General features: G+C 33.3%; 2 protein-coding genes and 1 pseudogene across 2 annotated transcripts; all 3 read left to right on the top strand.

The window, feature by feature from the left end:
- Nucleotides 1-2,235: 2,235 nt before the first annotated feature.
- LOC129874247 (protein DETOXIFICATION 14-like) lies at nt 2,236-4,819 on the top strand. The gene is made up of 7 exons (XM_055949507.1): nt 2,236-2,600; nt 3,124-3,668; nt 3,782-3,868; nt 3,964-4,020; nt 4,106-4,344; nt 4,429-4,634; nt 4,739-4,819. The coding sequence occupies exons 1-7, from the start codon at nt 2,361-2,363 to the stop codon at nt 4,769-4,771; spliced, it is 1,407 nt and encodes a 468-aa protein (XP_055805482.1). The 5' UTR covers nt 2,236-2,360; the 3' UTR covers nt 4,772-4,819.
- A 4,040-nt stretch (nt 4,820-8,859) lies between these two features.
- On the top strand, nt 8,860-10,414 carry LOC129872727 (protein DETOXIFICATION 12-like; annotated as a pseudogene).
- Nucleotides 10,415-12,266: 1,852 nt separating this feature from the next.
- On the top strand, nt 12,267-15,168 carry LOC129874228 (protein DETOXIFICATION 14-like). Its single transcript, XM_055949486.1, has 7 exons — nt 12,267-12,574; nt 13,180-13,724; nt 13,824-13,910; nt 13,994-14,050; nt 14,151-14,389; nt 14,633-14,838; nt 14,931-15,168. The coding sequence occupies exons 1-7, from the start codon at nt 12,347-12,349 to the stop codon at nt 14,979-14,981; spliced, it is 1,413 nt and encodes a 470-aa protein (XP_055805461.1). The 5' UTR covers nt 12,267-12,346; the 3' UTR covers nt 14,982-15,168.
- Nucleotides 15,169-19,353: the final 4,185 nt, after the last annotated feature.

Genomic DNA, 19,353 nt, shown 5'->3' with positions numbered 1-19,353 from the left:
ACAAAAATTAAATAAATTATTAGTATTAGTTAAAATTAAATATTAAAGTATTACTATCCAAAAAAAATATTAGAAAATAAAATATAAAATATTTTTCTTACCTCATTCCACCACTTCCTCTGACCGTACCCCCCCCTCCAAATATAATTTTCTTTGTAAAAAGTTTAAAAGAAATTCTTATTTCATCCCCCCCCCCTCCCTCCCTCCCTCCCTCCACTTCATCTAATAATTTAGATATTGTTTTAATTTTTTAAAAAGAAATAATTTTATCCCACCTACCTAATCTTTCGCTTTTAATTTCTTTTCTCGTTTTATGTTATATATATATATATCTTGCTTGCCTCAAGACTTTTTTAAAAATAAAATTTATTTTTGTTATATTCGGTATGCAAGTAGAAAAAATATTTTTCTAAAAATATATGTACATATCTAACACAAAAAGAAAAAATTATTATAAAAAAAATTAAGAATGAAGGGTTAGATGGGGTGGTAGAATTGGGCGTTCCGATCGTAATGCATGACTACTTAACGGGGGGATTCACCGCAAATACTACCTTGGCTCATTATTGCCGCGATATTGGTCTACTTCTTCACATCCACCGTGCAATGCATGCGGTTATTGATAGACAGAAGAATCATGGTATCCACTTTCGAGTATTAGCAAAAGCTTTACGTATGTCTGGTGGAGATCATATTCACCCTGGTACCGTAGTAGGTAAACTTGAAGGTGAAAGAGACATAACTTTGGGCTTTATTGATTTACTGCGTGATGATTTTATTGAACAAGATAGAAGTCGCAGTAATTATTTCACTCTTGTATTTTTAATCTTTGAACTTTCGAACTTGACAGACTCGCAATTGTCTCAGGGAAAACATTTTACAGCCAAAAAAGGGAAATAAAAACCAAGTCCAAATCACATAATTGAGTATCACCAGTTTGAATCATAAACTCTGTACATACTCATCAACTACTTAGTGGGGCAGAGTTAATTTACTGATCAATAGAATAAATTCTGCCCATACTAAAACAGATCCAACAGCTCTAATTATATCCCATTTTCAGATGCACCTTCATACATTAATTATCTTCTAAATTGGAGATAATATAAATTATGGCTAGTCAGATTTGATTTTGCAGGCAATAGCAAATAAATAAATAGACAACCAAGTGTTCATTCTCTTCTAATGACCTCTTTTCTGATACCCTCTTCTTAGCTTTTATTGCCTGCAACAATGAGTGAAACAATACATAAGAAGAATTGTTGGGATGTTAAGCATCTTTCACGTTCAATTCTAAGATTGTGAGTTCGAGTCACCTAAGGAAAAAAAAAAGGGTAGGAGGTCCAAAAAAGTAAGACTTGCAGTAGAAAAAATTGATAGATGAAGCAAAAACAACATGTTTGACTTATAAATCCACAACTTTGGATAAACAAACGTGATTGGTGAAAATCAACATGTTTGGCTCATAGTTTTTTGTGCCAACTAGAATGAGTTTTATAATATAAGTTTTTATTTTTTAAAAAATAAATTATTCATGATGGTGATTTGGTGTGGGTAGTGGGGATGGTATGACCCTTAGGCCGTCCAATAGACGGTGACATATAGGTTGTGATACACATTGATACTCAACCCACTGGGAGTAAAGAAAGTTTTCTCCATTTTTTTTTGACATGCAATTTGGTATTATATGACCATATTATTTATTTTATCTTCCATAAAAATAGATAGTCCAACTTTGGGGTCTGTGTTTGAACGCAAAAACAGGTACAACAAGGACATAAAAAAAACCTTGAAAAAGGACTCGTTAGTAGTAGACGAAACATATTTCAAGAAAATCACATTTATAATGGCTAATGTTGGTGTAATGTACCACAAATATAATAAATTATAGTTGAAAATAAAATGACAAAAGTGAATTAAAAATGTATTCAGGTTGAAGCACGGATATCTCGCTCTCTTTTATACATTGAATTAGTTGAAGATTTAGAATATTTTTCATAGTCTCAACTCTCTTTTCACTACACTAACCTCACTACATACTACAATATTTTTCCACACTTGTCATCTTTTTTGACATACACTTCACAAAGGATGAAGTACCATTATTTATAGGTAAGTAATTCTTCTTTGTATTGAATAGAAATAATGTGGATAATAATGTAGAGTCAAAATATTACATAAGTTACAAAAATAACTAGGTAGAATAATGAATGAAATAATGTGAGGTTTCAAAAAGGAAACTATGACGGCTAAAATAGAACGTAGGGAGTATCTGACAAACCAAACAAGCAAGCATATCTTTCTAATTGTGCATATTATAAGGGTCTTCGTCTGTTGAGGTGGAAACAGGTAGAATTATCATGGAAGAGGAGTTGCCTCAGAGCTCGAAATTAGAAAAGAGATGGAGGACAAGTTGGGATGCTTTATCTCAAGAACTAAAGAAGACGAGTCGAATCATTGCTCCGATGATAGCAGTCACAGTATTTCAGTACCTCTTGCAAGTTGTATCGATCATGATGGTGGGACATCTTGGAGAATTAGCCCTGTCTAGTGTAGCCATTGCAACTTCTCTTACTAATGTCACTGGTTTCAGCCTACTTGTAAGTCCTCTCTGTATTTTAGTCCACAGGCGAATTCAAATTTAGAGTTAGAGCCCGTTTGGATGGGCTTTAAATGAACTTAAAACTCTTTTTTTAGCTTTTGGACGTGTTTGACTAATGCTAATTTTAAGCCATAAAGTTTTTTAAAGTCAATCAAAAATGAAAAGTTAGAATTCCTGACTTTTTTTTTCTAAATGCTTAAAGTCATTTTCTTTGATGGAAATTACTTTTATATCCCTTATATTTTAACTCAATTTCCAAACTACCCTTTTTATTCTTTTAACCCTAAAATTCACATCATTTTCCTCATTTAAGCACTTTTATTCAAACACTCAACTGATTATTTATAAAAATAACTTTCAGCACTTAAAAGTTCTAAAAACACTTCATGCATAAAAGTTATTTTTTTAAGCCCATCCAAACAGGCTCTTAGTTGATTCAGAGTGAGTGTGATTTTATTTTATATTATACGTTTTAATTTATGCATGAGACTGACTATAAGGTTTGTGAATATATGGAACAGTCAGGGTTAGTTGGTGGTTTGGAGACACTATGTGGACAAGCTTATGGAGCTCAGCAATACCATAAACTCAGTACATATACTTACACTGCTATAATCTCTCTGTTTCTTGTATGCTTACCGATATGTGTGTTGTGGTTCTTCATGGACAAATTGCTTATATTGATTGGACAAGATCATGAAATCTCAATTGAAGCGCGGAAGTATGCAATATGGGTAATCCCTGCTTTGTTTGGTGGAGCAATTTCTAAACCACTAGTTAGATACTTGCAGACACAGAGCTTCATCCTTCCCATGCTTCTATCTTCCTTGGCTGTTTTATGCTTACACTTACCGATAAGTTGGGCTTTCATATTTAAATTGGAGCTTGGAAACATTGGAGCTGCTATAGCTTTCAGCATATCCACTTGGTTATATGTACTATTTCTTGGATTTCATGTCAAATTTTCTAGCTCTTGTGAGAAGACTCGAACACCTTTCTCCATGGATGCCTTCTTAGGTATCAAGGAGTTCTTCCGTCTAGCTGTCCCTTCTGCTGTGATGGTTTGGTAAATATTTGTCTTCCTGATCGAATAAATCTCTCATGCCTGATTATCACTTTGATGATTTATTTGTTGTTATCTCAATGACTTATTTTCCAATTTGGTTACTTTTATTGTAGTCTCAAATGGTGGTCACTTGAAGTGCTTACTCTGCTATCAGGCCTTTTACCAAATCCAACACTTGAGGCATCAGTGTTATCAATATGGTACCATATTTTCTGATCCACAACCTATTCAAATTAATGAATTTGGGGAGAATTTCAATAGAATTGCTTCTGATATATCATTTGTTCATACTCAGCTTAACAATTTCCACTTTACACTTCACTATACCATATGGCTTTGGAGTTGCTGCAAGGTTTGACTCAATCAGAGAAAACTCATACAAAATAGTCTTCATTTCTTTTGTGTGTGTATGTCTTATGATTATTTTTGTTTTAAAGTACTCGTGTTTCGAATGAATTGGGAGCTGGGAATCCTCAACGAGCTCGAATGGCAGTTCAGGTAGTAATGTTTCTTGTAGTAATAGAGACAGTAGTGTTAAGCACAAGTATGTTCGGAAGCAGGCATATTTTGGGAAGATCATTTAGCAATGAAAAACAAGTTGTGGATTATATTGCTTCAATGACTCCTCTTCTATGTCTGTCCATTATCACAGACAGCTTACAAGCAGTCATCTCTGGTTAGTTTCTAGTGTTTGGTAAGTAACTTTACATTTTTCTAAGAAATTTTTTTGACAGAGATTATTTTTGTAACAAAAAAACAGGTATAGCAAGGGGAAGTGGATGGCAGCATATAGGGGCATACATAAATTTAGGGGCATTTTATTTGATAGCAATTCCCTTAGCAGTGGTGTTAGGATTCATTCTACATATGAAAGCAAAGGGCCTTTGGATTGGAATAGTAGTTGGTTCTACTATACAATCCATCATTTTATCTATTGTTACATGTTTCACAGACTGGGAAAAACAGGTTACTTTCTGTTTTATATATTTTTAATTTTTTTGGGTTGCTTTTTCTCGTTTGATCTCTTTTAATATTCTAGTAATTGAAAATTTTGGGAATGGACAATGCAGGCAAAGAAGGCAAGAGAAAGGATACAAGAATGAAGAAATATGCCTTTAAGCGAAATATATTGTACATCTAGAATTATAAACTTTGTATTGAATCATCTGGTTAAAAATAAAGAAATGATATTGACTGAAAAAACATGAAGGACTAAATTTGGTATAAAGATCGGGAAAAAAAAAAGAATTATATGGAGGATTAGAGCAATTCCAAAGTTGAAATTGAAGAAAAATTTTTACCATTAAAGTTATGGAACAAATTCAAGAATACTTACATGAACATGATGGTTCACTTGGCTGGAAATCATGTGTTTGGAGGGGAAATGATTCCATATGAGACTAAATTTTGGAAACATGCATTGGACGTTAATCTCTAATTTTTAGCTAAATATGTATCACAAAATATTGGACGTTAATCTCTAATTTTTAGCTAAATATGTATCACAAAATAGTGAATCTAAAAGATACTTTAATTGAAAGCTATATCACTTAAGTGAATATTTGTCATTACCAAAATAAAGAAGTTGATCAATTATTTCTTGAGTTAATAGTTAAAACCTCCCTAAAATTTGATACATTTTATTAAATGCACACTTAAATTAAGAGAAGTCTTAATATCACCCCCCCCCCCCATCCCCCTCAAACATGGATTTTTGAAACTATTTACCCTCTAAATTATGAGAAATCTTAATTATGCCCTCAAACATGAATTTTTGAAACTATTTACCCCTAATGTGTCACAAGGCACAAAAAAAATTACAGAATAGATCAGAACCCCCCTAAACTTGTTGATTTTTATTTGGTGTACATCTAAATTTTGTGTTGGCTTAATTACCCCCCCTAAACTTGGTAATTTGGTAGTCATGCCCCCCTGAATGTTGATGTGGCAAAGAGCGTGAATGCACTCTCTTTTTAGTCGCGTGAGAGGGAAGAAATCTGGAAAAAAAACAACTTCCAAGTGCGTATTTTCAACTATTAAATGCCACACAATTAATATAATGATTTATTTGTTTCAATCGTATTTCTCCATACTTTTTTTTAAATATACATTGCATATTTTATTCTAAATGTATTTTAATTCTTTTTCAGATGCAATAATTATTTGTTGATATATATTTCTTTTATTTTTCAAGACCCAAATTTACAAAATTTAGTTGGAACCTTATTTATTTTATTCATATTAAGAGAAGGTTTAGCCAAAATAAAGAAATTCAAACAAATATTTTCAACAAAAAAAATTGTGTATTTTCTTCATGCAAAGTTTATTTATTTCAATTGTGCATTGTTCCGCTCCATCGAAAATTCCCTCTGCCCCTACCGTACTCCAGCGAAATTCTCTCTATTGTGCCCCTTTGGGCCAAATAAATAAAATATTTTGTTGAAATTTTATTTAGTTCTTCTTTAGATACAACAATTATTCTTTCTAATTGTGTATTTCTTTTTCTTCCGGTCTTGATTAAAATATCATTATCTTTAGTCAAAAAAAAATATATAGTCAAAATATCATTGTTTCAATTTTTTTAATACAAAATTGGCCTTGAAAAGATGATTAAATAATTAATGAACTTCAAAAGGTAAAAATATATATTTTATTCTAAAAAACCCACATGGACAAAAAAAAATCATGTGGCAGCGCATGTATTACACATCCATGAGTTGTCGGCATTCAGGGGAGGCGCGACTATCAAATTACCAGGTTGAGGGGGGTAATTAAGCCAACACAAAGTTTATGTGTACACCAAATAAAAGTCAACAAGTTTAGGGGGGTCATGATCTATTCTGCCTTCAAAAAAATTACTACGTCCAATTTATATAACTCACTTTCCATTTTAGACAATTTCTAAAGAAATGGCACATTTCTATATTGAGTAAAAAATTAATTTTCATTCTTATTTATATAATGTAGTTTAACTTGAAATGAAGTTTAAGAAAGATATGGTCTAAAATAAGTCATAAATATTTGTGTGACAATAATTATTTCATAAGGGATAAAATAAAAATTTTAAAGTTAATTCTTTACCGAATATAAAATGTGTCATTCCTTTAGGGATTGACTAAAAGAAAAGTGAGTTATATAAATTGAAACAGGGTATTTTTTTTTTAATCATGTGGCATTTTAGGAGGGTAAATAATTTCAAAAATTCATGTTTGAAGGGATAACTAAGACTTCTCACAGTTTATGAGGTAAATAGTTTCAAGAACCTATGTTTGAAGAGATAATTAAGACTTCTCATAATTTAAATGTGCATTTAATAAAGTGTATCAAGTTTAGGGGGAGGGGGGTTTAACTATTAACTCATTATTTCTTCTAAGTAACCTTGAATTAATTTCATTTGATAAATTTGGGTTGGTTTAATATAAGCACTTGAGTCTAGAAGTTGAAATTCACCCTAAAATGCCACCAACAATACGTTATTCCTATTCAGTAAAGAAGCCTCCCTTTGTCAACAATAATATATACATCACTAATTAATGTAATTATATCAACCATAATAGACAAGCCAATTAATGTAATTATATTTAACAAATTTTGTGTTGAGTTACAAAATAGGAACAAAATTATTCATCACTAATTCACTACTTCATGATGTGAAAGTTAATGGAACTACTAATTAATATCTCTTTAATTTATGATAAAAGTTACTAGAACTATTAATTTTTTGAGATCAATAAAAATAAAAGTATATGGTATAAACTGGCACAAATGTAAATAAAGTATGTGATATAATTTTCCCCAATGTAAATAAAATACAAATATAAAACGACCGAAAAGTGGAGGGACACATTTCTTGTCCACCAAATGACCCGAATGTAGGCGTAACCCTAACTCCCAACCCGTTTACAGTTGATCAAGAAGATGAAGCGCAAGAAATGGTCTGAATTGGAAGAACAAACTCTGCTCACAAAGTACTCAGACCTCCTCAATTCCGGCACCTTAGCCAAGCTCAAAACCAGAGAGAAAAAATTCAAACCCATTGCTGACCATGTCAATTCCGTACATCACTTGCAAGACCCACTTCACTTCCCCTTCAAATGGTCATGGCGTGATGTATCCATCAAAGTTCAAAACATGCGTCATCAGTATCTGGGTGTCAAGCAGAAAATCAGAACCTCAAGCAACGACTTCACCTGGAAAGATGGAGAAAACCACTGGGAAAATTTCTTGAAGTATAAGGAAGTGTTTGGGGATGTTGAATTGGATATCAAAGAGAATTCCCCCAATAACGATATGATTGAGCTTTATGGAGATGATGGTGTATTGGGTTTGGGATTTGGGATCGACAGTGAGGAATTGGAGGATGATGAGGAAGATGACGAAGATGGTGGAAGTGGGGAAGGAGAGGAAAATGAGGATAGTGTTTGGATGCGTGGAAGGAAGATGAGGAAAGGGTTTTGTGGTAGGAGGATTAGGATGATGGGTGGGCAAGTTTCGGAATTGAGGGATGTTTTGTTGAGGAGGGAAGAAAAGAAGAGGGAGAGAGAGTGGAGTAGGGAGAAGGGTATGTTCGATAGAGAAGAAAGAAGAAAAGAAATGGAATTGTGTAAGGAAAGAAGAGATGATGAGCGGAATGAGGATATAGAGATGAAGGGATTGATGTTGGAAGAAAGACAGATGAGGTGGGCAAAGAGGGAGTGCGAGAAAAGGTTGAGGCTAGAGAGGGAATTTGATGAGGAGAAGAGGCGAAGAATGAAGTTGGAGGAGAAATGGGAAGAGGAAGAAATGGAGTGGAGGCAGCGTTTGGTGAATATGCAGATTGAACATGAAAAGCAAATGATGCAAATGCATGCTGATGCTTGCCAGAACCAAACGAATTTGCTTGGGATCATGGCTCGACTGGTCTGTCAATTTTTTGGTTCGGCCAATGATGGATTAGGGGGTGGTTTGGGGACATTGTCAGCTCAAGTTTTGCAGAACTTGCAGCATTCCGGCGGTTTGAGTGATAGTGGGAAGCCAGATGCTCCTTCACCTTCCGAGTTTTTGTAGACTGTAATTAGCTCCTATTTATTCTTAAGTCTTAAGTAGATGTGCTTTACTGTGAAAATAATTGATGGGGATCTTTTCCTGAATAAATGAAATGCTCTTTTAACATTGTTGAAAGTTGTGTTGCTTCCTTTTTTTTTTGCAATTTATGCAGTTTGTCACAACTACAGCACTTTCAGTTATGTGAAGAACAATAGGTAACAACATACGGCTTTGAATGTAGAATTGCAGATGTGATTATTAAAGATTGAAATTTGATAAAAACTTAGATGAAAGCTGTAGTTGGCATTTCTTAAGCCCCTATTCAGATATTTGCAGATTCAAAGTTTGATTCTTCCGATGCTTGTGCCTTTCTGGTTTTATGTCTCCACTCATCTCTATCCTGGCTTTTCATATTTCACTTAGGACTAGGAAAATCAGGTGCAGCTTTAGCCTTTAGGTTTTCAATCTGGACTTTTGTAGCATTACTTGTGTTTTACATCAGTCGATCGAGTTCTGGTGAGAGGACTCAAACTCCTCTGAATAAAGATGACTTCCTTGCTATCGGACAATTCTTTCGTTATGCAACTCCATCCGCTTTAATGATTTGCTAAGAAGTATTGCTTTTGTTATTGAAGAATCTTAAGTATTCTGATCACATTTGTGATTAATTTTCTTCATCTGTTTGTGCAATGGACATCATCACAGCCTTAAATGGTGGTCACTTGAGGTTCTTACTTTACTATCTGGCCTTTTACCAAATCCAAAACTTGGAACATCAGTACTATCAATCAATATGGTATGTATGCAACAGTTCATGACAACGTATTCTATGCTCAATTCGTCATTTGTGTATAGTATTGGTCCTCATATTTTGTCTGATCAGCTAAACAGTTTCTTCATTGCATTTGCTCTACCTTTTGGATTGGGAATGGGTGCGAGGTTAGTTCAATATTCATGTTTTTCTTAGAACTTCAAAAACATCACAAGCATTATGCATTCTTGCTGTCTTTAAGACTTCAATTTCTGGATCGAGTATAGCACGAGGGTGTCGAATGAATTGGGATCTGGTAATCCTCAGAAGGCTCTAGTGGCAGTTAGAGTTGCAATGTTTCTTGTAGTTGCAGAGACAGTAGTGGCAAGCACTGTAACATTCTTATGCCGCGGAGTTTTGGGTAAAGCCTATAGCAATGATCAACAAGTGGTGGATTATGTTGCTGCAATTACCCCTTTTCTGTGTCTAACATTCATCACAGATAGCTTACAAGCAGTCATCTCTGGCAAGTCTAATTCTAACTAGCTAATATATCTTTCAATGATCATTAAGTAGGCGTTTAGACAATATTTAGTTGAATTTTGAAAAAAGAGTATTGAATATGAAGTTGAATTTGGAAAAAAAAGAAAAAGTTTTTCATGTAGTGTGATTTTTTTGGCTATGTTGAAAAAATAGAGGAATAGCTAGGGGAAGTGGATGGCAGATTATTGGTGCATATGTGAAGCTAGGAGCATTCTATTTGGTTGGAATCCCACTTGTATTTCATGGATAACCAAAAGGGCGATGGGATAGATGCGCTAGTCAGTTTCAGAGAGAAAGACATGCCATTTTTGAAAGTAACAAAGAGATCTCCAGTTTGCCTCCCCATCATATCAGCCACAAGAGTAGCTATCCAACTTATTTCCCGATTCATTCTCAGTGATTTTTCGTTACTGTGTATTTTGCGAGTGTGCTAATTTGTTATTGCTATATATGGAATTGCTACTGTTACAATTGAAAAGTAAGATATCTTATTTTATTTAAGGAGATTCAAGCTCACTACAACAATTTTTTATCAGTCAAGCAATAATATATTGAGTCCAAAACTCCACCTAATCATGAACACATTTCTTCAACTAAATAAAATTCTCTTTTTCACTCATGGCTTTTTCACGCATTCTGTATTTTTCTTCACCATGAACACAAGATAAGACCATGGTGTAGCGATTCTCCCAAATAGTGAATGAAATCTTTTAAAATCACATTTGCCCTTATTTTTAAATTCAGCAAATGAAAAATCCAAAAGATTTACGGAAAAAGGCAAAAATATTCTAACCCTTAAGTCCTGATTACCTCCATGACTACATCTTCACCAGTAATCTTCTCCTATTAAGACTTGAGGTGTTTGTCTTCCATCTATTCGATTTGGCAGAAGATAACAAATAAAAAAATCTACCCCAATTATTTTAACTAATATTGTTCTTTGATTGAGCACATAATTTGGTGTGGTGGTGGCGGCGTGGGGTGGGGGGGTGGGGGGGTTTGATCCGAACGTGCCTTTTTTTTTAAGTGACTAAAAAGATTGTGTAAGGTCTAAAATGTCTTTGAATTATTGAAAATTGAACAAAAATGCTCATTATCTATTGAGTCTAAAATACCTGATATAGGTCCAAAAATAATTTTTTCTTTAATGGTAAAAGGCATTTTAGGCTCAATAGATAGATAAAGCATTTTTGTACCATTTCCAATGGTTCGAGGGCATTTTAGATCCTTTCAACATAATTTTAATTAAATAATTTTCTTAAACACGTGGCGGTCATTTATTGGTTATAAATTAATTATTTCAAATTAATTATAAATTAATATTTATTTAATAGAATTTTAATTAAATAATTTGAATAATTTTTTAAAACATGTAGCGGCATCTACTGGTTACAATTTAATTTTTAAAAATTAATTATAAATCAAAATTTATTTAACAAATTCTAATTAAATAATTTTTTTAAACAAGTGACGGTCATCTATTGGTTACAATTTAATTTTTTAAAATTAATTATAAATCAAAATTTATTTAACAGAATTCTAATTAAATAATTTTTTTAAACACGTGGCGGTCATCTATTGGTTACAGTTTAATTATAAATCAAATTTATTTAACATAATTTTAATTAAATAATTTGAATATTTTTTTTAAACACGTGAAAGTCATCTATTGGTTAGAATTTAATTATTTAAAATTAATTATAAATTAAAATTTATTTAGCAGAATTTTAATCACGGAAAAGGGCCCTCGAACTATTGAAAATGGTACAAAAATGCCCTCATCAATCTATTGGGTTAAAAATGCCCTTTTCTGTTAAAAAAATGTTATTTTTGGATCTAAAGGTAAATGTCAAAGGCATTTTAGATCCAATAAATGAATGAAGGACATTTTTGTACCATTTTCAATAATTTGAAGATATTTTAGACAATTTGCTGATTATAAAATGAAACAGAGGAATACTTGTTTGATACATTGTGCGCTGAATCAGATTTGCAGGAGAGATATATTATACTATTACTTGAATCAGATTTGCAGGAGACATATATTATACTATTACTTTTGTACCCAAATTTATACAACAGTTCAGATTTCACGAGTCAAACAAAGAAAAAAATGAACACGATTTTTTGTAAATATTTAAAGTTGTTAACTTCCCATAGAAATGTAGTTTCTAAATATATAACTTATTTTTAAAAAAGCTTTAAGATTGTAGATCGGAATGCACATTGAAAAAGAAATAAAGTTTTGACTGTCGAAATTAGAAGTATGATATATAATGGGGACTGAACCACTAGTAATAAATTAAAGCTACTCCTGAATGATTGTATAGATATGGCGTAAAGGCTAATAGGTAAGGAGATGGAAGAAGCCCTGTTGGGGGTAAATTTGAGGAGAGAAAGATGGGATGTGTTTGTGGAAGAGTTGAAGAAGGTAAGCTATATAGCAATACCCATGGTGGTGGTCAATGTATCACAGCACCTTTTGAGGGTTGTGTCTATGATGATGATTGGCCATCTCAGTGAGCTTTCCCTTTCTGGTGCTGCTATTGCTACCTCTCTCACCAATGTTACTGGCTTCAGTCTACTTGTAAACTTCCCATTCTATGCTTTTTTACTTCCTTTGCTTTTTATAACTCCAATGTCAAGTTTTGGTTCTCAACTTTATTATTCTTCCCTTAAACAGTACTGTTCATTTAGTAGACTATCCAATATAATTCGATAACCAGGAAATGTAATGAGGCTGATAATTGTAACTATGTTAGGTGGTTGATGAATAAAAACTAGTTAAACTTAGTATTTTTCCATGAGATCAAATAGCATTTTGAGTTTAGGTAGCTAAAAATTGAAGCTAAGTTACAGTGTGTTGCTTGCTCTTGGGCAAGTGCCATCTGGATTCTGGGTCAGGCCAGGGGCAGGAAAACGTTAGCTAGAATACTGAACCTGAAATTTAAGCCATCAACAAAGGTAGGGTTAAGGTCTGCGTACACTCTATCCTCCCCAGACCCCAATTGTGGGATTACAATGGTCTGTTGTTAACAATTTATAGCTCTTGGTAGAATAGCATGTGAGATCTATTAGACTCGTCAAAGATAAGAACAGATCAAGGTAGCTGAATATTTGCTATCTCATCTTCCGTATGGCATATTCCATTTCAAAACTGCTTAAGTATAAGTTTTGGATGCTGCAATGCAGTTTGGAATGTCTAGTGCTTTAGAGACTCTCTGTGGGCAAGCTTATGGAGCTGAAGAATACCGGAAGCTAGGAATCTACACGAATGGGGCCATTATTTCTCTCCTTTTGGTTTGCATACCGATATCTGTCCTATGGCTTTTTGTGGACAAATTTCTTATACGCATAGGTCAAGACCCTCTTATTTCCATAGAAGCAGGCAAATATTCAAGTTGGCTCATCGCTACTTTATTTCCTTATGCTATCCTTCAAGCATTGGTACGGTACTTGCAGGCTCAAAGCTTGATTCTTCCAATGCTTATAAGCTCAATTGTAGCTCTCTGCTTTCACGTGCCTCTCTGTTGGGCGCTTGTATTCAAGCTAAACTTGGGAAGCTGTGGAGCTGCAATAGCAATTGGTTTATCTTATTGGTTCAATGTGCTCTTGCTTTGTTTATATGTGAAATACTCTTCCTCTTGTGAAAAGACTCGTCTTTGTTTCTCGAAAGAAGTTTTGCCTAGCACAAAGGAATTCTTCCATTTGGCTATCCCTTCCTCTAGCATGGTTTGGTAAACGTTCTCCTCTTCCTTATATCAACAAAAAATGAATGTGGTTTTATGCCTTTATTCTCTATTCTTATCAAAAGAACGCCGTGTTGATGATCACAGTCTTGAATGGTGGACATCCGAGATAGTGATACTGCTTGCTGGTCTCTTGCCAAAACCTCCACTTGAGACTTCAGTGCTTTCAATATGGTAAAATTCTACTATAGTCTTGGAATTGTTGGCATTCTGTTTAAGAATATATCACAACTGATCTGTGCTGTTTTTTCTGACAGCCTCTTAGTTTCTTCGCTTCATTATTTCATACCATTTTCCATTGGTGCTGGTGCAAGGTTTGCTCAAATGTTCTCTGCTAACTTCTGATCTTCATGCATATTTTACCTACCTCTGGGTATAAATATGGCCTAAAAAGAACATTCTTGCCCTTTGTAGCACTAGAATTTCTAATGAACTAGGTGCTGGGAATCCTGAAGCAGCTAGAATGTCTGTTTTGTCAGTAACTGTACTCGGAATGGCAGAGGCCATCGTTGCAAGTATCGTTCTTCTTTGCTCCTGTCGCGTTCTGGGATATGCATTCAGTAACGAGAAGGAAGTTGTGGATTATCTCAGAGACATGACTCCACTTCTCTGTCTCTTGATTGCGACAGACTGCATCCAGGCTGTACTTTCTGGTGAGTTCCAATTCTTGTTAGTTACTCTTTACCTTAAAAATTTAGCGCACAATATGCAATTTCATTAACATTATCAGCCCTTCTATTGTCATAAAAATAAGTTGGTTCACAATGTTCGTGGCCTAAGTACTTTGATGTTCAGAGCTATTTACATCATCATCGCTCTCTATATCAACGTTTCATGATAGTTGTATTTCACTTGTGCGAGACCTTCCTTATAGTTACTCATGTCTTATACTATAGGCGTTGCAAGAGGAAGCGGGTGGCAGCATTTGGGAGCCTATGTCAATCTTGGTTCATACTATTTAATTGCAATCCCATTAGCCATATTGTTGGGTTTCTTTCTCCATTTAAAAGGGAAGGGACTCTGGATTGGACTCAATGCAGGGTCATTAGTGCAATCCCTTCTATTTTCCCTTATAACATGTCTCACGAATTGGCAAAAACAGGTTATCACTCAACAAATCTAATTACTAAGCAATTGTTTCAAGATAGGATGACTTTTGTGGTAAATAACTTCAATTTCTTGTTTGCATTACAGGCATCAATTGCTAGGGAAAGAATATTTCATTCAAGAACTACTAAAGAGTGAGAGCGTTTACTGGCCAAGTGAAAACACCAAACTTTCAGATTCTTGCTCGAATTCTGGAGGAAAAAATTATATAATGAGGGTTGATGAAGAGGTCCATTGGGATTCACAAAAAATATATCTATATGAGAAAGCGACTCAAAGAATTAATTGTTGTCTTTTTATATGATTCATCTCATGATGAGCTAACTAACGTCCATTTCTTTAATTATAATTAGAATATCGTTTTAACTGTTATGGGTCGTTTAGTTGGGTGGGGTGGGATAAACAAGGATATTCCACCATTTACCCTAAAATGGTGGGATTCGATAAAATAATCTTGTGACTAAATAATACTCATTACCAAACGTAGAATAAAATAATCACATGAAATTTCGAGATTATTATCCTTATCCCACCAGTCAAACGATTTAGTTCTCTTTGTTTGTTGTTAAAAGCAGCAAACCGTAATTCAAAAAATACAAATTTTTTATCTGTGTATCTCGCTGCATTATACAAATTGGACTTTCAAAGAGATTGTATATATATAAATATAAATTTATTTTAGAGATTTGCATATGAGCCCCAAAATTCACTTCTAGATTTGTATAATAGAAAATTTCATTAAACTGTAGCCACAATTTATAATTATGTGAAATTATTGTTATATTAAATTATATATTAGTAATATTTGTCGGTTCGTGTAATTTTTCCTTTATTAAACAGCTTAGTACAAAAAGGAAAATCAGTGAAAATTTCAGTGGGTGCCTTGAACACATGAATACATGATTGTGTTCATGTACAGTAGTAAAATGGGCCAGCTTTCATGAGAGAGTCCGTAATAGTATTTAAGTAGGCTCTCGCACTTGAAGATGTATTTATTCTAATTAATTTATTTTATTCTAATTAACCCTTGTTTGATGCTTATTAGTCCCTAAGGAAAGATAGCTCATCTTATAACTTGAGTGTCCCAACAACTACTTTCGAAAAAAATCCTCCAAAAACAGCATCAGCTGTGTAGATCTAAGTTTAAACAGAATTAATATCTTGAAACAATAAAATGTAGCAAACCTTATGATAGAACTAGAGGTGGACTTAGCTTACACTATGGAAAATATTTGGTAAGGTATCTTAAACTTTATTTGTTATAGAGTTGGTTAAAATTCTAATTCATAAATTCGAAGTTTATATCTATTTTTGTAGAAATGTATGTGTTTCAAATCAACGTAAAGTTGTGTGCAAGCAAGCGTTTCCCAAAGTAGGTCCTTTATATACATTCACACGTTTTATAAACGAAGATAATAGAATATTTGAAAAACAAATGGTTACGAGCAACTAATCAATAAAAATTGATAAAACAGAATTATGGTAACGTAAAGATTATGATCAAGGACAAATGTGTTGTTGACTCTACAAAAGAGCAAGTATGACAAGTAAACGGGTACAACTAGACTTTAGGCGTAATTCAACTCCAAAAACTAGTTTATGAAGAAATTGAAGATTGTCCACGGCCATATGAAGAGATCTCTCATTCCTATGTGAAAGACGATGTGGGACTCAACAAATCCCCCTTACGACAAGTAGATTTACGTCGGGAGAAATTAGTTAGTACAAGAAGCTCTGGAATACACTTCTTGATATGATTGAATCGGGGGACAACCAACCGGGCAGAGCCAAGAATTTAGCTACAAGTGTGCAAATTTCTTCCCAATTGTGTTACGGGTGTACAAAATTAAATATACACTAACATTTAACATCTATACACCATATAGTTTTTCGACGAAGAATGTGCACCGGAGCATCCTTTGGCAAAGGTGGCTCCACCCATGCAACCAACGAGGAATGGTCGTAATAAAGTTTACAAATCATTTTCCTGATGTAATTGAAGGCAAAGAAGGAAGATTTTGTGAGTCTCTGCTTGACAAACAAGTAGATTATTTATGACGTTTTGGACTTTCGTCATTGTCATGGGTCTTTTACTTTCATTATATCGATGTGGATTGCATCGTTAAATAGCTATAAAAATTTTCTAGTTATTTGTAATTTATGGTCTAACTAGACACACACGCTCCATGACTGAATATCTGAAGCATGATGATACTCGTAAGGAGAGCATTGTCCCGGATCATATAGAGAGACCTCTCATCCCTAAGCGAAGCTAGCCAACGTGGGACTCAAGACTTAACACCTATTTCTAGCTACCAACTTCGAGCTATTAAAGGCGATATAATTAACTTGTTCTTAAAATTAGTCCAGAAGGTTTTTCTTTCTTCATTATTATTTTTTAGTGTTTTGAAAGGTTTTTTTGAAAGATTTGCCTTTGAAAAAAAACTGTCAAGATGCATTTGACTAGCTAGAAGGTTATGACCAATAAATCAAGTGAGAAATAATTAGAGAACAGAGCGCTTCCTGGAAAATTAGGGATAGAAATATATACTGTGAAGAATACTTAATCAATACATGAAGGGCAACAACTAAGAATAGCAAATTAAAAGAATAGAATTTGGGTGTTTTTTAATTTAAAAAATGGGTTGTGAGAAACCAATTAGAGGCACGCTCCACTGCTAATTTAGTGCAAATATTAATGTGACATCCTGCTCCAATTATACAACAAACCATTTAAGGATCATCATTTAATTTGCATTCAAATAGAAATTCAGAAAACTCTTCACTCTTCAACATATAAGCTACTAAGCTACTCCCTTTTGAAGAAACTAAGAATAAAGATATCAGATATTTTTGAATTAAGGGGAGTTAAAGATCAATTCAAGCATGAAATTAAACTTCTTGTACCAACAATAGGTACTCTTCCATTCCTTTTTAGTTGTCATGTTACGTTTTTTGAAAGTCAATTTGATTAATTTTCAAAACTAAATTGAATTAAATTACTTTGATATTTTAAAATAAAAATTTAGGTATTTAAAAGCCACATGACAAGTACTATAAATTGCAATTTTTTTCATATCAATATGCTAAAAAAATATATCTTAAAATGTTAGCCAAAATTTATACCGTTTGACTCTAAAAAGGAAATTGTGACAAATAAAAAAAATGGAGGGAGTACTTATATATAGGGGAGTAAATTAACCATCAGCATCATACCTTTATTTCATGAATAGACATATTTTTGTATGATTAGATGTCCCTAATTAAAATGATGTCGATCTCTATTGAATAGCTCAAAAAACTTTGCAAATATATATATATATATATATATATGTATGTGTGTGTGTGTGACTTAATTTGGAGTACAATCATTTGATGTACATTTATCACAAAGTCTCTTGTCTTTCAAACAAGAGGCATGCAATAAGTTAAACTTTGAGTCACTCAAAATTAAAACCCACATATATAGCACAAAACGCAGCAGGTTCAATTTCCATGATCAGTTAATTAAGTTACGTTAACAAATTAATATGTCCCGTTATTTGATTTTGAACAAAAAGGAGAAAATATGCCCCTAAAAAAAATATAAACACATTTAAAGTAGTAGAAATAAATTAAGGTAGAGAGGGCGGTAAAGGGCTGAGGATGATGACAGAAGAATAGAGAGCACAAAGAATTAAGGTGCAACTTCCAATTAGCACCTCATTATTCGTGCTCTCTATCTTCTGTCAACAACATCTCGCCTAGTACTTGTCTCCTCTCTTTGAAATAGTTTACACTTACCGTTATAAGGTTCTGCGGAACAAAGTACAACATAGCATACGCAGCGTTGGACCTACGTTCATGAATTTGGAAGAATTTAGTGCGCTTTGAGGTCGAAGATAATAGAGTGAGACGATATATATTTCTAAACCCCTCTCTTAATATAACTCATGATAATTAAATTTTGAATTCATCACTAAATATACGCCATTAGACGTTTGCTCATGAGAATAGGAGGCTAAAGGAGGTTTATATATAGCTTAGGATGGTTTGAGTGTGTCCCAACATGTCGATCTATTTATAGATCGACGAGAAATTAAATGTACAACTAGTAAAGTTAATTCACTGCTTATTCTATTTCAACCTAAATTAATTTTATAGAATTTAACTTTTATATACATAGACAATACAAAAGAATTTTACTCTGTCTATCCTATTTTATTTACTAGTAAATTGTTCCACTTATACATATATTGGTAATTATTTTGGTACCGTCTTTTAGGTAACATGTTGACGAGAAAAAAAATTACTCCGGTTCCATATTATATGATATTTTTAACTTAAGCACACATCTTAAAGAAACTCACTAGTTCCTAAAAAGTAAGATTATCTTCACTAAAATTCTCTTAATTAAATAGTAAATACTTATTTAAAAAAAATAGCAGGGAGAACACTTTTTTTTAATAAATCATTACTGATTTTAGCGATACTTTTATTTATAACCATCTATAGCAATACATAGCAGTAT

The sequence above is a fragment of the Solanum dulcamara genome, chromosome 11 (genome assembly GCF_947179165.1).
Source record: "Solanum dulcamara chromosome 11, daSolDulc1.2, whole genome shotgun sequence".
Lineage (NCBI taxonomy): Eukaryota > Viridiplantae > Streptophyta > Magnoliopsida > Solanales > Solanaceae > Solanum > Solanum dulcamara.
This window is presented reverse-complemented; position numbering and strand designations above follow the sequence as displayed.

Bases quoted from the DNA above. Each gene is read 5' to 3' on its own strand.
- LOC129874247 (XM_055949507.1), top strand. From the start codon at position 2,361: ATGGAAGAGGAGTTGCCTCAGAGCTCGAAATTAGAAAAGAGATGGAGG. The intron at 4,021-4,105 runs GTTTGACTCAAT...TTTGTTTTAAAG, and splicing joins GGCTTTGGAGTTGCTGCAAG to TACTCGTGTTTCGAATGAAT. The intron at 4,635-4,738 runs GTTACTTTCTGT...TGGACAATGCAG, and splicing joins TCACAGACTGGGAAAAACAG to GCAAAGAAGGCAAGAGAAAG.
- LOC129874228 (XM_055949486.1), top strand. From the start codon at position 12,347: ATGGAAGAAGCCCTGTTGGGGGTAAATTTGAGGAGAGAAAGATGGGAT. The intron at 14,051-14,150 runs GTTTGCTCAAAT...TGCCCTTTGTAG, and splicing joins TCCATTGGTGCTGGTGCAAG to CACTAGAATTTCTAATGAAC. The intron at 14,390-14,632 runs GTGAGTTCCAAT...CTTATACTATAG, and splicing joins CATCCAGGCTGTACTTTCTG to GCGTTGCAAGAGGAAGCGGG.